Genomic DNA, 22748 nt, shown 5'->3' on the forward strand with positions numbered 1-22748 from the left:
GTTTCAGGATTTTATTGAAATTGTGTTACCCAGCAGAGCATTGGTCAAACACCTTTTAAAGGATGTGTTATGTCTACAAACATTTAGTTGAGCACCAAGCTGGTGACTTAGACAATAATATAGTATAAAACAATGTTATTATCCAAATCGCTATTTTATTGTGGTTTCATGTTACCTCTGTTTCATTTCTAGGTTATTAAACAACAATCAAATTAAAAGGATACCAAGCGGTGCATTTCAAGACCTCGATAACCTCAAATATCTGTAAGTCATTTTGTAATTATTTTAAAGTTTATTAATAAAGCAATAAAAATAACATTGCAAAACTGGCAATAGCCATACCAGGAGATCTCTTCGATGATAGCATTGTTAATATAATGTAGTCATTATATACATTGCTCGTTACTCTTATCAGATAACATTGATTTTTACTATGGTCTTATTACTTTTTATTTCTATGTCTGTTTGTTTGATGCTGTATTCAGTGGTACTGCCCTGTGGGGCATCTTGGTGCTTCATAGATAATTATAATAGTAAATAGTAATGTTTTGTCATTACTGAAATGAGTACTCCGTAAAAAATAACTATTTGGTAGATATGCTCCCAAAAGAAAGTATGCATGTAATTTGTTTTGAATGTTTTCTGGATAGGATATGGAATAAGGACATAAAGTATAGATTGGGATATCCTACAAAATTTTACTTTTATTCATGAAGATGGAAATCTGACATTTAATTCTGCTAGCCAAGCTCTGGATTGGATGAACAAATATCCATTGGTGTCTAAAGAAGCTAGTTCTAATGAATCACACACAGTCGCATAAGATAGGACGGAGTCGGACGCTGGCGTGGGGAAGGGGGGTTGGGGGCGGGGAAATGTAAAAAGGGGGAAAAAAGAGCTAGAAAATGTATGTGTGTATGTATGTATGTATGTATGTGTATATATATATATATATATATATATATATATATATATATATGTGTGTATATGTATGTATTAAGGCAATTTGCCTGGATTTGTGGGAGGGGCTGGTCTGCTACCTCTAGCCTACTTAAGGCACTCCCCTTACCTTGCTCATTACCATTCGAGGTCAGAGGTGAATGAGGATCCACTTCCGGGTTCTCTCAGACGCCATCTTGGTTTTCTTACCCACAAGTTTTTCTGCAGCAAGCTGTGTCCAGGAATCCTCTTGCAGGCCTTTTCCATCCGTCCAGCTTCTTACCCGGGTCCGCTTCTTACCCTGGTCTTCATCGTAGATCGCGTCCCAGGGACTCCTAAACCGTAAGTCAGACCTACCTGTCACGCCAGGATCGGTTCCCATGGCGCACGGTACACACGGGTCCTCGCTTTACGGTTTTCTCTGCACAGTCGCATTTCAAAGCCTTTTTCGCGGCTTAATTTCTTACAAATTGTTCGGCTAAATTATGCGTATTAGAGAAACGATCAATTCGTACAAACTGTTTTTCCCTTGCTTCATTTAAACGATTGTCATTTCGGTTTGTGTTTTCTGGTCGGCACTTATTCATAGTATATTCTATGCACGATTGCTGTTCGCATTAAAATGCTTACGGTTAAGCTATTCATGCTAACTTCTGTTTCCCTGCATACTAAGATTCGGTTATTCTGTTATGTATTCACATAGATCTTTTTCGTGAGTTACATTTCATCATTTCATGTATTTACATTTGGTTAAAAAGTTGCTTGGTTAAATAGACAGACCATTTTCCTGCTATTTTTAAGGTATCACTTTTTACATCAAGGGTATGAAACCAGCTAACATTTCTGTATAGACCATTGGACTCCCACACTTACTGGAGTTTTCCATTTCATTACAATTAAATCAGCCTACGTTACAGGCCTCATTTCTTTGTTTTTAACCATGACACATAAGGATTTAATTCCTTTTCATGCATACTCTGGTTGAATCACACGTACTGATCCAACCAATCATACGTTTCCTGCACAGTAATATACATATATATAACACTTACATTTTATGTTCCCCTTACACACCATTATTATATAACACATATGTTGTTGGTACATAGGCCACGGCCTCCCTCAGATATCCTATTAAAGCCATGCCAACATTTCTGAGTAACACATATCTATTGCATAGTATCAACATTTTATTTTGCAATCATACGCAAGCAAACCTTAAAACATTGCTGCTACAGGCTATAAGTCTGTTTTCTTTCCAACAATCCACACTCATCATACTACTTTCTTTTACCCATTTCAGGCTGTCAAGCTTATATATATTTGCTCCACATGGGTTTTTCCTGTGAATTTGTCATACTACCAGGTACGAACACCTGCTCATATGGTATTTCTACCATACATATAATTTCATCCCCCTAGGTTAGAGTGCTTGCAATAGGGTCACAGGCATCCCAACAGGTATTTACCCCTTCTTGGTAATCGCCATCAGTTAGTGGTCCCGCGAGGCCAACACCCTGCCTCAAACGTTTCAGAGGCAAACACCCATCAGGCCACACGTTAGCTAGCCGCCTCGCATGTTCTTCACCTGTCACTCCCTTCCCCTGTTTTCTGTATTACAGTCACCGAGAGGCCTAAAACTCCTGCCACTACGACGAGTGGCCTCAATAACCCCTCGCGCCAACGCATAAATAGAGCCTCTCAAGCCGCTTGGCAATTAGCAGGGCCTCATCTGTCACCAAACAAGTATAATGTTTTCGCCATCCGGCCTAGCTAGCCTGCCAGTACAATTTGGTGGTTTCCTATACTAATTAATTGTTTTGTTTATAGTATGTCTCAGGAAGGGGTAGAGGGTTTCTCCCTGCCTAGCACCCCGGCTAGAGCTGTCACTCCCACACAAGGAGGAAAGCTAGCCAGTCCAGCATCGATCAGATCCTGGACAATCCCACATATAACCACGGAATTGAGGAGACGACAAATCCCCTACCCCGCTACAGCAAGGAAAGCAGAACTTTTCAAACTGCTACGCACATCTACAAATAACATGGATGCCGGGCAAGGACCTAGCCAGTCCAACCCAGGAGATATACATGCCATGCTATCCTCACTCATGGCGTCCATGAGCAAGGTCAACTCCAGGCTGGAGAAACTTGAGTCGGTCACCACGGCCCTTACTCTAGCAGGGCCATCTGCTGCTGCTTCACAAGCACCAGCTGACTTGCCATTAGTTGCTCCAGCCATCACCGTGGATTACCAGGAAGTTAGCCCGGCTCATATGATACCTGAGCATATAAAAAGGGATATCCTGGAAGGTAAAGACGTCAACCTGGCTTCCCTGTTTATTGCCTCCCAGGATATTGTTGAGAATAAAACGTATGCTTATGATGATGTATCTGTTGTTGTCAGGTCTAGGGATGCCCGCCTAAACAGGAAACTGGCTATCCCTGAATTTGTACTAGCTTTTGGTATTTACAGGGATGTCATCTGTGCGGTCTATCCCAACAGAAGAGAGGAGTTTGATCTCTATATGCACAAGCTGGTAGACCTGGGCAACAAATATGGTGGTTCAGCCTTCCATGACTACCATAGGTCTTTTTCTGCAAAAGTGTCTGGAGCCTTCTCCCAGTACGGAACATTATCCAACTGGGGAAGGATTGATACCGTCATTTTTTGCAGACACTTTGCAGGTCTAAGAACACCGGCTTGTGCATACTGCTCCTCCACAGCCCATACTACAAACTTTTGTCCCAACACGGCGGACGCACATGCCTCCACGCAAGGAGCTAGTTCCTCTGGGGTTCCAGAGAAGTTGTCACGAGACAAACTGGGACGCCCAATCAAGTTTCTGGGCAAGTCCCAGATATGTAATAATTTTAATGTTGGGTCTTGTACTTACAGTGGTTGTAGACTATTGCATGTCTGTTCAAAATGTTTTAGGGCACATGCAAAGACCATGTGTCCAAATAATATGTATTCCAAGCCTTACCTAACGTCCATTAATATGCCAGTATTCACTGCATTTATGTCTCAGCACCGATCTAGACCCCTAATAGACTTTCTTATCTCTGGTTTAACAGAAGGCTTCCATACAGGTATCCTACAATTACCAATCGGAACTCTGGAATGCCCTAATCTACAATCCGCCCAACAGAACCCCACAGTGGTTGACACCCTCATAGCTCAAGAAGTGGCTGAAGGCTTCGTATTGGGGCCTTTCAAAACTCCCCCATTCACAGAATGGCGCACTAACCCCATTGGTATTGTCACAGGGAAATCTTCCCAAAAACAGACTCATCATTGACTTATCGGCACCCCACTCATCGGCCAACCCCAGTCTTAATTCCCTCATCCCCTCTGAGGAATTCTCCCTGCAATACAAAAAAAAAAAAAATGCAGGGGTTGGAGCCTGGCTCAGTAAGACCGACATTACCAACGCCTTTAAATTACTACCAATCCACCCCACACTGTGGCACCTGCAAGGCATCAAGTGGTCCGGGAACTACTATTTTTTCTCCCGGTTAACCTTTGGGTCCAAAAGTAGCCCAGCTATTTTTGACACATTTGCCGAAGCATTATGCTGGTTACTATTGAACATAGCCAGATGCCCTACGGTATTACATTACCTGGACAATTTCCTACTGGTCGAGGAGAACACTTCCCCTCCTACTAGTCTCAAAGCTACCACTAAGCTATCTGAGCAACTAGGTGTACCTATCTCCCCTAAGACACAGAGGGGCCAGACACGGTTATCACTTTTCTGGGTATCCAATTAGACTCCGCCACAATGCAAGCGAGCCTACCACACGATAAGATAGTGAATATTCTCACTTACATAAACTTACATAAACACTACCTTCAGCTCGGTACTTGCAACCACAAAGATCTGCTGGGATCACTAAATTTTGCTATGCGCATCATACCTCAAGGCCGCTCCTTTATATCACGACTATTGCATCTTTTTCCACTTTGCCTACATGACACGCACAGGTTGTCCTTAGATACCCAAGCTACGGCAGACCTAAACATGTGGAAGAGATTTTTATCCACTTGGAATGGTAAAAGTATGTTCCTCCCTCCATTTGGTCAGATGCGGCATCTACCACTGGTTTTGCAGCAATTTTTGGGAACGAATGGCTTTGGGGCAGCTGGCCTTCAGCAGTTCAGGATTTGGAAGGTTTTTCCACTACCTCAGCTCTTTTTGAGATCTATCCTGTCATGGCGGCTGCCATAGCATGGGGTCATTTATGGGCAAGCATGCCAGTTCGTTGCTACTCAGATAACCAGGCAACCTGTCACATCATCAACAAGGTCATTCCAAATCCCTTACGATCATGAGATTTCTGAGGAAACTCACTTGGTTGGCAGCTTGTCATAATTTTTTCCTATGTTGTTTCCATGTTCCAGGTGTATGTAACACAGCTGCTGACAATTTGTCTCGCTTTAAATTTCAGGCGTTTCATCAAGCACTCTCGTCAGTGGCGCCCACAGCCACCATCACACCAACATTTCAACAACTCATACTGGACTAGAAACCATCATGCAGCATAGCAGGACATTGTCCCAATTGGCACTTTCAAACAATACACACAACATACAACAGAGCGTTCACACTATTCAAAAGATTCCTTCTGGAACATAACATCATGCAACCATTTGTTATGACATCTTTTTGGGGGTTTGCTTCCTTTTGCCACCTTAAACTTAAAATGTCATATAACACCATCAAACTCTATCTCACTGGCATTCAACACCACATGCTAATCTTACACCCAAATAACAACAGTTTCATGGCCTCTCACCAAATTAAGACCATACTCAGAGGTATTCAGAAATCAGAACCCAAACATACAACCCAGAGGCTACCCATAGATAACCATATCTTTAAAGCATTATCTAACCTGCTTGACTTAAAACCATTTGACACCAATACAAACTCCATCATCAAAACAGCAATATACATAGCTTTCTATGGATTTCTAAGACCGAGAGAATTCACTATAACCTCCACGACCCAAACTACTCCTTTCCTCCTCTATTCCCACTTGACAAAACATATGGATCATTACATCCTGACTTTACCTCACTCCAAAACCAGTCAGCACATACCCGTAAACATTCCGTACTATCCTACGCACAACAGATGGTGTCCAGTCAGGGTTCTTGATGCCTACATACAGCATCATAACTTACTACCCTCACAACCCTTACTACAGCTGCAAGGTTCAGTACTCACCACTACAACCTTCATGACCTATGTCAGGTCTTTGCTCACACAACTGGGCCTCAACACTGCCAACTACTCAGGGCACTCCTTTCGTATAGGAGCCGCGTCCACAGCCTCCAGTGTAAACATCCCAACTCATGTTATCAAAACACTGGGGCGCTGGAAGTCATCCGCTTACTCATGGTACATACCTAACCCAGTACAAGAATTAAGGGATGCTTTCAAAAACATGTCTGGTTGATAAAATGTATATGTATTGGTTGTCTGTAAATACATTTGTTTACTTCAATTTTGCCCTCTTCTTTCTCAGGCCTACCTCATCGTTGGTTCCGGCACACCACAACCGACTTGCTCTTTTATTATCCTACATTTATCTATGGTATTTCACACTGTACTATCATAAGCACCTAACACAAGTATTAAGGCAATTTGCCTGGATTTGTGGGAGGGCCTGGTTTTCTACCTCTAGCCTACTTAAGGCACTCCCCTTACCTTGCTCATTAACATTCAAGGTCAGAGTTGAATGACCCTCCCACCACACCACATTTTAACATTTATTTCCTTTCTATTTCTTTTCCTGGGTAGGCCCTCTTCTTTCTCAGGCCTACCTCATCGTCGGTTCCGGCACACCACAACCGACTTGCTCTTTTATTATCCTACATTTATCTATGGTATTTCACACTGTACTATCATAAGCACCTAACACAAATATATACGATACCAGTAGAGAGCACTCAGGAGTCTTTCAAAGTAAATTTCATCTGTTGCTTTATTGAGGAATTACAGATTCACACAACGTTCCAGTCGATGTTTCAGTCTGTAAAAGTCTTGAAAAAAGTATCAACTGGAACGTTGTGTGAATTTGTAATTCGAAACTTAGAGAGTCAATTTTGAATAACAAGAATTCACTTGATGAATTAATTTTGAACTCCAACCTATATTTTAAGGAGAACCTAAACGAAGAGGTTAGCTTGGGGAACATTTGGGCAGCATATAAATGTGTTATCAGAGGATATATTATTAAATTCAATAACCAATCCTTGGCAGAGTTATATTTAAAATTGGATGAGTCAGAGAAAATTAATCCCAAGGATCAAAGAACTCTCCTTGAAATGGATCACTTTAAGAGCAAAATTAGAAAATGAATGCTAGATAGAGCAAAGACAATTCTAATTAAATGGAAACAGATGTGGTTCTACATGGGGAACCGTGCAGACAAATATCTATCAAGTCAACTCAAAAAATCCAATCTCAAGGAGAGAATCTTTGAAATTTCATCAGGTGATAATCAATGTAGGTCCCCCCGATGAAATTGCTTTCGCTATGTCAGTGGGAATGAACTAAAATGAAATGGTAATTCTTACTCATAAGTTTTCATTCACGTGGAAAGATAAATACATTAACTACTTAGGGATTAAAATTACAAAATACCCTCTATCTTTAATTGAGTTGAATTATCAAGAACAATTAAATGAACTTTCTAAAAAAAACTGGGAGAAATGATAATCTGCCCTTATCATGGATGGGCAAAATTTAACATTATTAAATCATATATATTAACTTGATGGCTCTACAATATCAGACTAATCCCCCTTCAACTCCCTTTCTTCTTCTGCACACAATTTCAATCCGTAGTAAAAGCATTTAGTATTTGGTCAAATAAGAAACCAAGAATTGCAAAAAAAAATTATATTTATAGATAAGTCCAAGGGGGGCATCGGTTTCCCTTACTTGAGCCCTTATAGTCGAATTTATGCAATGATACATGTACATGCTTTTTATTCATATTCCTGTAGAACTGAAGGTTGGTTCATTATCGAAGAAAAAATATTGAATATCAAGAATCATAATAATCTCTTATGGCTGAAAAAATATAGACAATTTTAGAGGGATTTTTGTTATCAAAAACATTATTTCCTTCTGGTGGAAAATGTAGAATAGCATTGGATTAAAAGATAAAATAATACGTAACTGAAACTCCCATCGAAATAATTGAATATAACATCCCAGATCTGAACAAGATGATGTGGAATAACAACAAAAAGGTGACTGACTTTATGGAGGGTGCTCAGTTAAAAACATACGATCACTTAATAATGGAAATTATATGAAATCCAAAAGAAGGACTATCATAATCTGATTTGCATAAAAAAACTACATTTACGGGCATCTCCTAACTACTTTAGATCCCAATGCAATGAAACTGTTAGAGAATCTCTTTGCAGCTCATTCAAATAAAAATATCTTTACAAAGGTTAAATGTTTTTTGAAATCCCTGGGAAAAGAAAATAGAGTGAGAGCCCAGACTGCATGGTCCAAAGACCTTGGCACAGTGATACATAGCATGGCATGGGGTAATAGCTAGAATTACACTATAAAATAATGCATAGATGGCATTTAGTCCCCACTAGAATGCATAACATTGATTCACAGTGCCCTGTGTTGGAGATGTGGCCTAAGGGAAGGAACATTTGAACTTCAAGATCTAGTTTTGGCATAATACTACTAAAAGGTTGCCTACCCCTGGATTAGAGGATGAGTGTTACTATCTCCATTTAGAACCTGATATTCAGGGTCATAAATTGTAATGCACCCCTGACATATTTTCCACCTACGTTTTATTGAAAAGCTAGCATAGCATTTATCACAATGTGCAAGTTCCTATCTCTCCATTACTGCCCTGCATTTGTATCAAGAACCTCAGGTGACTTTTGCAAACAGCTGGTCAACAAAATGATGAATGGGGCTGTGAATGAACTGATATGAGATGCAGCATTGCTATTGGCTACTTATTCAGCAGTTACACTCATCCGATTTGATAATTGAAATTGCATCTGGGGTCTGATCCCATAAAATTTCACCAGACAGAAATCTATGATATAAGATTAAACATCATATGCTAGAATGATAGCGTTCTGAATGACAGATCATATTTCTAGTTCAGGACTAAAATCAGCTGCGTCTTGCCTATGCAATTTCATAAACATATTAGGTGAAGGTGTTTTTTTTTATTTATTTTTTATTTTAGCATGCATTTAACTTCATAATTTGCATAATACTTTTAAAAATAAGTGTCACTTCCAGCAACTGTCCCTTAAATGATTTAATATTTTTGAATATGCTTTTCAAATGATTAAATATTTTTGGATAAAAGTGAAAAATAATTTAATATTATAAAAAATATTTTGATTGTGTAATATTTTTACATTTTTTTATATATCGATATCTATTTGTTTACAATACAAAATATTTTAAAAGATTATCAAAAAATATTAAATCATGTGAAAAGCTCATCTAAAAATATTAAATCCAGGCTATAATATATAATAATATATATTATTGCAACATATCACATTGTGAAGAAGTAAATTGACATCTGATTTGAAATTTGTTTTTATTGTTAATATATCTCACCACGAGTTATATACAATATATATATATATATATATATATATATATATATATATATATATATATTACAATCTAACTATTACAATCTCTAAGGTTTGAAATCATTGTTTAGTGAATTAGCGAGTGCGCTGGATTGTGTATTTTGTATATTTTGGCCCACGCAGCACCCTATAATGTATGCATGTTCAAGTGAGGGCAGCCATCTTGGTTTCATTTATATATATATATATATATATATATATATATATATATATATATATATATATATATGTTATATATAACTAGTGGTGAGATATATCAACAATAAAACTAATTTTAAATCAGATGTCAATTTACTTCATAATGTGATACGTTGCAGTAACCTGAGAGGAAAACGTCCACTGTCATATTATGTATCAAATATTCTGCTGTCACATTGGTATAGAACTATGGAAGGAATCCATACCCCAAGGATCTGACACATTTTGTTAAATATATGATTATGCTGTCAGTAGCTAATAATTTATGGCATTTGGGAGGCGATTAGCCTTTTAAATTGTAGAATTATTTGGTTCATTTTAGGCTATACTGCCCTCCAGGTGTGGTCTTGTTTTAACTTGCCATAGTCTCAGTTGCCACAGTGATGATGGACTGAAAGATTAGTAGTTCTCTTGTTCTCTCTCTATCTCTCTCTTTCTCTCTCTTTTGTGTGTCTGCTTATTTTCACAGCAGGAAGTTGTGCATACATTATATTTTTAAAACTTTTTTTTCCTGACTTTTGCAGGCTTTGGCAAATTTCCATGCATACCCCAGTGTTCGTTTTAAAGTAATTCAACTGTGTGGTCTCTATTTTAATGAAAACAAGGGGTACTTCAAACGGAGCATAACTGTCACGCGATTAAAGTTTGAAATAAGCAGTTGTTATAAATAATTACACTCATTACATATTTATTGTTCAAGTGAAAAACGCTGAAAGAAAATTACCTTGTAGAACAAAAATGTAACACAGCATTAAGAGCAGCATCCAGCACGCAACATAATTCACAATCTAGGTGTTGATTCAGGGATTTATTCACTGGCGTATTACATTGGAAACCCAATTGCAAAACGTAGACCAACATAGTTGATTAGGAAACACTTTGGTCATAGCTTGGCTATTTTAGCCTTAATATTGCACTTCACTATAATTTGTTATTTAGTGTAAAAAACACAATTATTTAAAAATTCAACTACTGTACTTATTTTTCTTTTCTAGACCATTAATGCTCGATTGTTTAGCCATGTGACTTTTGGACAATGCTGCTACTCCAGTACTTGCTCCTTGGTATTATTAACTCTTCATATTCAGCCATTTCCCAAATCATAAATACAAAATAACAAATATGTGCCAATGTAACAAATCTTGTAGTAGTGTTGCTTGTAGTTTAACTCCGAGAAGAACCTTCAAAAAAAGTGAACAAAGGTATATATTATAAATCAGCAGACACTGGTGCAAGAGAAAGTTATGGGGAAAAGTGCACTCACATGCATAAGAGCTATTAGACTAGCTCTGTGTCAACCAACAGGGGCTGCATTACTCCTGCTTCGGATGTACAATGTGTTGCAGCTTCCAGGACACAGCAGACAGTATGCAATGTGGTGCAGATTACTAGCGAGCTCCAATTTGAATAAAGGAAAGAAAATCTAATAGTATAACACTGCATAATTATGAGGATGCTAATATCTGTATACTCACATTGTGGAGAGCAGTTAACTATGCTCAAAGCTTTAGGTACAGATATTTTGAGCATATTGACCTGCTGTATCCTGGAGCTGCAACACATCATATGTGTAAAGTGAGTGTAATAAAGCCCCTGCTCGCTGACTCTGAGCTAGTCTAAAATCTCTTAACTAGAGTTGAGCGAACCCGAACTGTAATGTTTGGGTTTGTACCGAACATTACGATTTTTTGACCCCGAACCCGAGATCGGACATTTCAGTAACAGTTTGGGTTCGGTGTTCAGCGATTTAATGTCGCGTTTTGAAAAGCTGCAGGGCAGCCAATCAACAAGCGTTTGACTTGTGTGCCCTTAGAAGCCATCACAGCTATGCCTACTAATGGCATGGCTGTGATTGGTAAGTGCAGCATGTTACCCAGCCTCTATATAAGCTAGTAGGGGCATGTCTATTAAACAGTGAGCAGCCTGTGGCTTTTAAACCGTGGCCCCCCTCCCTGTGACGTGCAAGTGGGGGCTTTTAATCTAAAGGGGGGACCTATTGCCCCCCCCCCGGCCCCCACCCCTGAGCGGCAGGTGGAGGCCCTAAAGAAAAATAATGGGGGGGGGGCTATTGTCCTCTCCCCGGCTACCACCCCTGAGCGGCGGGTGGAGGCCCTAAATACCAATAAGGGGGGGGACCTATTGTCCTCCCCGCTGGCCCCCACCCCGAGCGGTAAGTGGGTGCCTTAAATTAGAATAAGGGGGGGGACCTAATGTCCTACACCCTGGCCCACATCCCTGAGTGGTGGGTGGGGGCCCTAAATACCAATATGGGGGGGACCTATTGTTCTCCCCCCTGGCGCCCACCCCTGAGCGGCAGGTGGGGGCCCTAAATAAAAATGTAACCCCCCCACCCAGGTGACTAGGGGTGCCCAAACCCCTAGTCATCCCCCCCAAAAAAAAAATTAACCCCTGCTTACCCCCCTCATGTTAAAAATAATGAGGGGGGGACCTTTAACTAAGTACCTGTAAAAATAAAATAAAACTTACCATTTGATGTTTTCTTTCTTCTAAAATCTTATTTTTTCAGCCCCAAAAAAGGCCAAATAAAAATTCATAATAACCGATGCACTTTAAAAAAAAAAAAAAAAAAAAACGAGCGCAATTTTTTTAAAATCAATTTTCACCCATGGAGGGTTCCGCGCAGACTGAGCTCTGCAGGGCGGGGGAAGGCTTATAAAACCTTGCCCCACACTGCAATTAGGCTCAGATCACTCTGATTGGTGGGTTTAAGCCATCCAATCAGAGTGCTCTGACAGGCAAATGAAGAGACTGACAGGCATTAACCTGTCTCTACATTAACCTGTCACAGCACTCTGATTGGTTGGCTGGAAATCCACCAATCAGAGTGCTCTGTGTCATTTTACACAGCATGGGAAAGTTCTTTGGAATTTTTCCACACTGTGTAATTTGACTCATAACACTCTGATTGGTGGAGTAAGTAACCAATCAGTGTGTTATGAGTAGTTATACTTCCCTATTATCAGTATCAATTCCATGTAACCCTGTTGGCATTGATCGGGTGATAGCATTGATCTTACCCACCTTTTGTCAGTTCTATATCATAGTTATATATCTGTGGAGCATGGTATGAGCAGTAGTCATGCAACATTGAACCTTATGTGCAAATGCTTCAGCAACTGTTTTTCTTGTATCTGTTTTCTGGTGAGATGAATGCAACCTCTACTACAATATACTTAGCAGTATTATAGTACCTAGTCTGTTGTCTGGTGGCTGATATGTGTTAAGGAATGTTGCTGTCAACCATTCCAGTCAGATTTGTGTAACTATTTGATATCTATCTTTCTTTTGGGTGGAGAGGACATGTGTGGCTATTGCTATTTGTTGATCGCACCTGCTCATGTTTCCAGCAGATAGCTTACACATATTTTTTCCTTGTTTGTTCAGTTTTGTATTTAACTTGCCCTATGTGTATTCAGATCCTTATGTTTACCTGACCATGAAAACCATTCCTCTGGTCCTTCCTGTACAGGGTTCACATGCATTCCTTTTATTATATCTGATTTTGGTTGATTTTGACCCTTAATCCTGATCTTGAAGCTGTAATCAATTTAGGAAAAGACAAGAGAAAAAAGGCAGAAATGATCAGGTACAATATTTTAATTAGATAATTGAATGTGTTTTTGGTGTGATTTTTAAAATAGCATGGAAGGAGTGAGCTGGTGGTAACACACTTTGTTAGTGAATTCTTGGGATAATATATAGCTTAAGAACAGTCTCTTCTATGTGAAGGCTGTAGAATATAATAGTGAAGGAGGAGAGTCACCAGACGTAGTCAGAAAAGAAGTGGCTGTTCTGGGAAATATCTAGTTATTATTTTGTCAGAGATCTAAGCTTTGCATGTTGGATCAGGAAATTGCATTTTACCCTCCATGAGATGGGAAATCAGTGGACAGTTGCAAAGTGGAACAGCTGGTCAGGAAGATAAGCCTAGATAAGCCTAGAGGCATCTATTTGTGCAATTAAGACTACTGGGTGTGAGGAATGCTGTAACTAAGTTGTCTATTTAGGAGATGATGACTAATGAGAAGTAAATTGAGGTTTTTGAAGTAACCTGAAAAAAATGGCTATATTAGAGGTGAAAGAACTCGTTGAGGGATTTGTGAGAGAGGTTAGAAGAGTGTCTCCCCCCCTCCACCCCCCCCCCCCCTCATTGCTGGCCTATTGCAGAGGGTATCCAACCTTTTGGGCAGCAAGTTGCCATCAGATGCCCTGGGAAGACTGAGGAAGGCTGCCAATGGACTGCCAAACTTGGAAGGCATTCACGATTAGCTGCATCATATTGTTCTCAGTGAGACACATTGTTTAAAGGCACTTTTGACCAAAAACGTACATTAAGTACATGAATGACCAAGACTTACAGTTTACATCTTTGGACATTAAGGGGTTAAGTGCTGTTTATTTTTGTTTCTTTCACTAAGTACAGGCATGGAAAGGAGCTGGAGCACACTGACAGCCTGCTGCATTCTATCTTTTCATTGTGGCATGGAGGCAATATCTTTTAATATCGGCACTAGTATAAAATCATTGCTGGTGTGTTTGTGTGCATGTATTTTGTGTGTCAGGGTTTTTCATCTACCATGTCACTTCTCAAGTTGTTTTTCTGTGTTAGGGTGCATGTGTTTGGAGTTAATAAGAATGTGAAAAGTGAAGGGCAGCTTTAACTATGCTGTTGGAGTTAAACAGACAGGTGTTAAATACATCATTATTTTTCCTCTCCCAGGATTTTTTTTTTTTGGAAGAAATGTAGGACCCAAAGGTAGTTAAAAACATAAGTGTAGCGCTACTTTCCCAGTCAGTGTGGTGATCCTATGCATGTTTTTAAAGATGCAGAAGGGGCTCCACTTCCCTTCTGGTCCACATCAATCTGGGGTCTTAGGTATGACTTGGACCAGTCAAATCACACCTATCACTATTACTAGTTCTTTTGTCCTGTTTACTGTGCATATAGTGGTTTCTAATACCTGTTTAGGATGTTCCTTGTTCCTATTTGTGATTTCTGGAATTGACCGTGGCATGTTTTTGACTTTGAGTATATCTGTAACCCTTACCTGGCTAGTTTATTCGTCCTTACGATATTTTGTTCACCTAACTTTGGCTGGTTATTTGACTATTATGTGACTGTTATCCTGATCTTGGCTTGTATTTGACCACAATTCCTCTCTTTTGTACATTAAGCCAGGGCCACTCTAAGGTGTGCTAATATGTTTGTGCTGTTTAGTCAGCTATTGTGTCCTAGCTCTGCATGTTAGGGTAAAGTTCCGTGACATGATGATAGGCCATAGACCCTGCAGGTTTGGTACAAGAAATGGCTTCAAGGTTACAAGAGCAGGACTGTCATATGGATCAATTCACACAGATGGTTCAAATGTTTTTGCCAAAAATAGCTTGTCTATCCAATGAGTATCAGGTTTCTGTACCCCCACAACTAGTACCAGCTGCAATAAAGGATTCCAACAAGAACAGTACCTCTGTACATTTAACCCCACCAGCTAGGGTGGGTGATTCTAAAACGTGTAGTGTGGTTCATCAATACAAGCAAAGTTTCATTTCAAAATGTCTCCTAATTCCTTTCCTACAGACAAATCCAAGGTGAGATTTATTGTGAACCAACTCAGTGACAAGGCATTAGAGTGGGCTAATCATCGTTGGGAATCTAATAGATATTTGGTTAATAATTACCAAGAGTTTTTCATAGCATTTCACAGGAAAATGCTAACCTAATTTTGTTCAGTAAACTACAGGTATCTTGACCAATAGTGTATATCAAGATGAAATTAGGAAGACAAAACTTTTTAAAATTGATTTTTCAATTTTTTTCTGTTTGTAGAATGCAGTTAACTTTTTTTCCTTCAAATTGATGTAGTGGATGATCTGTGTGAATATTTATTTGGACTTTTGGAAGGACAAGGATGTCCAACACTGTTCACTGTTCCTTTCAAAAAAGGTCTGCATTACCTGTCTTGTAAGCAAAGTTAAATGCTGCTTAATGGAGTAAAATTTAAATTCTCACTTAAGTATTCTCTCTTGGGAAAATGTTCCCCTGTCAGAAGGTATTCTTTAATGGCAATTGTATTTGTAAACTGTTTCCATGACATCAAACCATACATCCGGGCATGTTCTGTGTCATTCCCCAACTATTACTATCCTTTAAGTAACTGGGCTCGGAATCGGTGAATATTTATTTGTAACAATGGGGAGATTAATTTACTCAGAAAAGGGTTAAGACATACCACTTTATTTGACATTTGAAACTGAAGTTTTTATGCTAAAGACACTTACAAATTATGTTTTAAAGGGTAATTGGAATGCAAATCAACCGGCCTACTGGAAATATTGAGTCAAATATAACAAAAATGTAAATAACAAACTGTTTACCCTTCAAAGTTGGGAAGTGAAACAAGAACCGCAGAATGTATGCAGTCCATGTTGTAATCCATAAATGTATTGTAATGTTTTGCCAAGCTTTTACATGTCAACCTAATTCCTCATATGCTGCTTAATGCCGCCCCATGTCTATATACTAATATTACTGATTGTTTCTTGTTTCAGCTATTTGTACAAGAATGAAATCCAATCCATTGACAGGCAAGCTTTTAAAGGACTTGCCTCTCTAGAACAACTGTAAGTGTCCATGGTTCTCCTGCACAGTTATCCTTTACATCACAGTCTATGACATTGCAAGTGATCGTATATTCCAACAGTTAAAACCAGAATATACATCTCGCTTTATTTCAGCATTCTCTAATATGGATAGCAAGTTAGTTATTTGCATATGTACATTAGATATTTGCATATGTAATTTAACACCATTTCTACAATGTATTATTTCCCTTAGTAAACAGATGTTTTCACTTTTACATGCTTCAGATGTTCACAAGCCTTAGATGGTATTTTCCCAAAGACGAACTGGGTATGTGCATGGCATTTTAGTAATAACTTCTAAGAGTTTTTGATGTGTTGTCCTACGTGTACTACTTGTTTCTAATGATCATCATACCATGTCTAATGCAACTAAAACATATGTTCTCCATCAGTTGAGTTTATCATTAAAGGGAGAGAGATCAGTGTAGTGGTTATCTTGCAAAGAGTCACTGAGTACATTCCCCATGTTATTTGTCAAAGTGTTTGGGAACTGTTTGACAAAAACTGGGGAACTTACAGGCACCCTGAGATTGCTCTCTGTGGCTGCATTGATAATGCAGAATTCACACATCTGAATTATCAATGACAATTTCTTCCAAACTGGACTTCAGTGATAGTCTGAGGGTACTGTGGGCAAGTTAGTCCAGCAATCTCTGCCTTTCATTGCCATTCCAAGTTAGAATTAAATGTAGATTGTGTAAATTGACGAGTAAATTCTTCATTATCAATGCAGCGAAGAAGAGATGGACCAATATTTTTGTCAAAGCCCTTTTAAACTATTTGACAAAACAAATCGGAATCAGAGTTCAGATATATAAACTGGATACTGGAAATGTGTCCGCTAATTGTTGTAGAACTATGGTAGGGGTTAGAACAAGTCACCCATTCTCATGAAATGTATAAATACAGTAATCATCCACCAGTAAGTGTTGCTACAGAAGATGTAAACATCTAAAAATAATATGACATATTATAAAGGAGAAAAAGCATATTATTATTATTTGTGTCTAGATTGTGATATGCAGACATGTGGAGTGCTATTTTTTAAGCCAGTTTTAATTTAAGTTAATTGTACATGTTATATCCACCATTGATAGCTATGAAAATAATAGAACTGACATATTACTTATAGTTACCTCCTTTACAGGGAAGAAGCTAATTAGAATACTTTTTATTTATACTACAATCATAATCTTTGACTCTGATAAATTGATATATTGATTAATAAAAATATATTAAGAATTAACAGCAAATTAAATATGATGTATGAATACACTGGTGTTGGATGCATATCTGCCTACACTATGCATCAATGTACATATACAATATATTTATTTCAGTTAAGATTTAAACCTGCATATTTAGTTTAGAACTTAACTAGGCTTCTCAGCTATTGTAAATGAATTTGTAGCCATTTTTGGTTACAAGTCATAACTTGTGCACTTTAATTCACATGTTGGCAAGCAAGATGGTTTCCAATTACCTTGGAGGTCTGTTCACATTGTTTAAAGAAAAATATATGTTCTTGGTGAATAATCGTAAGGTGGCACTGAGTGCTAAATATCAATATTAAACAAACTGAAAGAACATTTGCTGAACGGTGTAATGTACTCCTACCTGCAGGGGAGCGTGGGTACTTTTTGATGTCTGTTAAAATCTGACTCCATATTGACTTTGTATGAGAATTACAAAGGGTCATATTATTTTGCTTACTGGTGCTAAGCCTGTAGATATCTGCCCATAAACTATGTATATATAATGCAGGTTGCAAGTGCAATGCATTTCTGTTACCTACTGTTATTTTCCCTGCAGGTAAGCAAAATAAAGTGACTTTGACTGGTAGAGAAACATTCCATTGATTTGTATCTCTATCTGTCTTTATTAGATCACTTCCCAACTGTTTTCCTTTACAGTGACATATTCTCCAATCTTGAGGTGTTTTTCTGTCACAATCTTTGCTGAGAGTTTTTAAAAGGTTTGAAACTGCAGGCTTGTTATCATTTTTGAATAAGCTCAGTTCTTTCAAGGGAGATTGGAAATATAATGTCCTGTCATTTGAAATAGCCCAGAATTCCTACTTCAACTTTTAGCACTTCTGTTTAGCACTTAACCCTTTTGCACTTAGCCCTTTTACACTTAACCCTTTTGCTGGGAAAATAATCTGCATAACTAAATTGTGTTCAATTGCCATCCATCTTAAAGATGTGGATAATTCTCAAAAAGTGAACGTTAAGTATACCTATCCCCTTAAGCCTTACCCAACTTACGATACAGTAAGTATATATTGGAGACAGGAAATATACCTATAAGCCGTTTGGGTGTATGTTTTAAATCCTATTAAAGTGTGTACAATAATATATAGATGTTTTGCTGGTACTCTGCATATTCTCAATTGATGTGATCACACTGAAGCGGCTATCGGGATAGTTTAGTACATCTCACCAATATAATGACAGCTTCGGAATTTCTGGTATGTCTGCTATTTTAAGACTGATAAAGTAATTTTATGTGTTTTTTCTCACACGTTGACTGAACCAAAATTCTTAACATTATTTATGCAATCTCTTCTTAACATCTTTTAAAATATTTGTGGACAAGTGTGTGGAGGACATCTTTCTAATACCAGAGATTAACCTATATTGGTTATTGGTTTATTGACTTGTCAGATTAGTTACGTTTTATTTTCCAATTTACCACGGAAATCCTTAGATTAAGCAAGATAACATGAAGTCAAAAGGAAGCATAAGCAGCCCTTTTTACTTAAAAGTCTAATGGCATGTAGTCTCAATGAAGGTAGTAGGTACATTGTCTTGATCTGTCTTATTTTGGGGAAGATGAAGGATGGAAAAGTCTGAGAAATTCCCTTCCTTACACTCCCACATAGATGAGTAGATATGCCTCTGGGAAACTCTAGTCAGCAACTTACCTGGTATAGGAGTCATCTACATACCAAGGTCAACTTGGGAAGGAGGATCATGTTAATCAAATATTATTTTTTTTAGCAATGAGAAGTAGAGTCAGTGACACCAAATGGACATAAAGTATCTAAGCTTTGGCAAGACAATGTCATAATTTACTTCATACAGTCCTGACCAGGCATGCATGATGTATATTACAAGCAATTCTAATTATACATGCTTGCTGTGCTCTACACCAATGAGGAGTAAGAGTAAGATTTGGGGTTTTATATTCACGAGGTTGAATATAAAATATAAAATGTCATTACAATGGAGAAAATATCAGGGAGCAAGACTTGGACATCTCAGAGGCGACAAAATGTCCACTAAGAGGCCTTAATTATAATGCTCTACCCTAACCATCACCCCTGATTGTTTGGTGATTTCACTGTTTTACTTAATTGTTTATTATTTAATTCTGCAGGTACCTTCATTTTAACCATATTGACACATTGGAACCAGAATCATTTCATCACCTTCCCAAGCTTGAAAGACTGTGAGTTCTATTTATACTGTGCTAGAACAGAATTAGATTTTTGCAATATAATCATCTCCTCCTCACCTACTTTACCTTAGCATTATTTTCACTAGAGTCACCATAGACTTTGTTGTGTTTTTGTTATGTTAAAGTGTTTGCTAATGTGACATTTTTCAAATATTTTTTTGTTGTCTAAGTTATAGTCTAAGTATGGCTTAATGTGATTGTAGATATGCTTCAGACTTGAAAAAGGGAGGATCTCCCGAAAGCTTGTCATTCCAAAATTCTGTTAGTCCAATAAAAAAGGTATTACAAGATACTAATTTCTTCTGTTATTTTAAATATGTGACTGTAGATATATTCATAACATTCCCCATGAAGGCCTTATTACAATACTGCAGAATTAAAAGCAGCCGACCAGAATCTGGAGTTTGCTGTGTGGATCAAATTGTCTCCCGGCATTCCAGAGTTCAGGGAAGTGTAAAAGCAGTGTCAGAATTCCTCAGTAAAAGGCCTACCCTACTCTATAAACAAAGGAAAACAAACCACAAGGACTAATGTTAGTTAGAAATTGTCTATCAGATTTAGCATAAACACAACGAATATACTCAGAAATGGAAAAGAGCTTACAACACTTATTTTCATTTGTATATGAAAAACCATCAAATTGACAAGATAACGTGTCAAAACTTTATGAGCACTTTAATCATCCCTGTCTTTGGTGTGTGTGTATATATATATATATATGTATGTATATATATATATATATATATATGTATATATATTAATGTGGAAATATGAACATGTTTTCCTGTTTACAAACTGCTCAAACCACTTTTGGAGACTGATCTTATCTCCTGTGAAGTTCTTACAGTGCAAAATATATAACTATGGATTGCCACTTTAAGAGTAGAATTTTGCATCTTAATGTTTATGACCATGATAATAATCCATGTCCTGACATGCATCATAAAATGCTTTCTTTTTTGAGAAGCATAATAATAACTTTATTCTGTCTTCCTGCCAGATTTCTACATAACAATCGAATAACCCACTTGGTACCTGGCACTTTTAGTCAGTTGGAATCTATGAAAAGGCTGTAAGTATGTGGTATTTTATGTCCTGTTCACTGCACTCTCACGTGTCACAAAAAGTTGTTTTGGCAGGACATGTGGTCCTTATTGTGCGAGATGGATTATATTCTAGAATACTTCTGTTTTTCTACACTATTATTACATTAACAGTTTAATTTCACTGTGTCGGAATACATGAGATCTGTGAATGTATCCTAATCTTGCACAAATTAATTTTATTAAAAATGTTACATTCTACTGATTTGTCCAGAGAATTAGAGAAGCATAAGCTTGAGAGTGGAAGTTGGGTGCTGTATGTCCCTAAATTGTTAAAGAAATATTTTGATCTAAACCTTATAGCATAATCACAGTCATGGTTTTAGGTTAATTTTATTTGAACAATGTATTTATAATTTTTTTAAGGCATTTTTTTCATGGTTTTAAAAGAATGTATCTTAAAGGTACACTGCCCAAGTACAAACAAATACAAATCACTGTTTAATATGTATTCCCCCAATGAAAACATGCATGTATTTCAATATTTGTTTTTTCCATTAGGGTATATCTAAATAAAGTTTTCAAAAGCCACAGATCTAATTTTAAAGCCTTTGCTAGTTCTCCCCTTCTACCCCAGCTTCTGTGGCTGTCTAATCAATAAGAAGTTGTTGCAAGGCAGGTACTCCGAGCTACTGCCTCTTAAATTTAGCTGTACTGAGCAAAACAACGAGGAAGTAAAACAATCACATGTCTGATTGACAGCCAGGGGATTGCAACAGGGTTAAATTTATAAAAGTGAAAATTTCTATTGAAATCTGCACTTTTTGTAAAATGAAGAAGAAGAAAAAAGAGCAGACACTATTCACACATAAAGAACTTTAGGGGTCTGGAGTGTCCCTTTAAATTTGAAATGTTTATAAAGAATGGTTTGTGTATGCAATTTTACACAGTCGATTGGACTCAAATGCACTTCACTGTGACTGTGAGATGCTTTGGCTGGCCGATCTGCTGAAGATCTATTCTGAATCTGGAAATGCCCAGGCTGCAGCTACCTGTGAATATCCACGCAGACTTCATGGAAGATCGCTGTCCACTATCACACCAGCTGAGCTTAACTGTGGTGAGTTACAACTCTTCTGAAAAAGTATCTCCAAATATGTGCATGCATATCAGTAAACTAATCACTTCTTGGAGTTAATGAGATTATCATTTATAATAGTCCTGTGTTTCCTGCTACTTTTTATATTGTAGAAATCATTAAATAACAACAGTTTTGTAGTTTGGTTTTTGCATTAGTTTCGACTGCATTTTGGTAGCACAACCCTTCTTCAATATCTACCCCATGTTGTTCTCAAGTCTGTTTAGCCCTTCTCCTCTTTCACTAGCACAGAGTGGGGGTCTAAGTGACTAAGTCCTGTAAATAATTATAGATTTTACATTGAGCCTGTACGTCATTTACAAAGAACGTCCATTTACATTGGAACAAGCCGAGGAGGTCTAACATCATTTTCATATTGATACAGAGAGGCCAAGGATTACATCAGAGCCACAAGATGTGGATGTTACCTTTGGGAACACTGTGTACTTTACGTGCAGGGCTGAAGGCAATCCCAAACCAGAAATCATATGGCTTCGAAACAAGTATGTTTAAAATTAAAACAACAGTTTGGAAAGTGTTTATGCTAAGTTAACTAGAAGTACAAATAGGGCATGTTCTTTACAAGTCTACTACAATCTTCATAGATGTCAATTTCACTATTAATCTGC

General features: G+C 37.8%; 1 protein-coding gene across 2 annotated transcripts in view; it reads left to right on the forward strand.

Annotated features, from left to right (window-relative positions):
- PXDN (peroxidasin) overlaps window positions 1-22748 on the forward strand; it is a 139500-nt gene that overhangs the window by 66941 nt on the left and 49811 nt on the right. The window contains exons 3-8 of one of the 2 annotated variants that reach the window (XM_063442210.1): window positions 193-264; window positions 16384-16455; window positions 19858-19929; window positions 20939-21010; window positions 21932-22101; window positions 22505-22622. In XM_063442210.1, the coding sequence (XP_063298280.1) occupies window positions 193-264; window positions 16384-16455; window positions 19858-19929; window positions 20939-21010; window positions 21932-22101; window positions 22505-22622 (576 nt within the window). The remainder of the gene's footprint in view (window positions 1-192; window positions 265-16383; window positions 16456-19857; window positions 19930-20938; window positions 21011-21931; window positions 22102-22504; window positions 22623-22748) is intronic. The other variant, XM_063442211.1, reaches the window with a different exon arrangement.

This window comes from Pelobates fuscus, chromosome 2 (assembly GCF_036172605.1).
Source record: "Pelobates fuscus isolate aPelFus1 chromosome 2, aPelFus1.pri, whole genome shotgun sequence".
NCBI classification, from domain to species: Eukaryota; Metazoa; Chordata; class Amphibia; order Anura; family Pelobatidae; genus Pelobates; species Pelobates fuscus.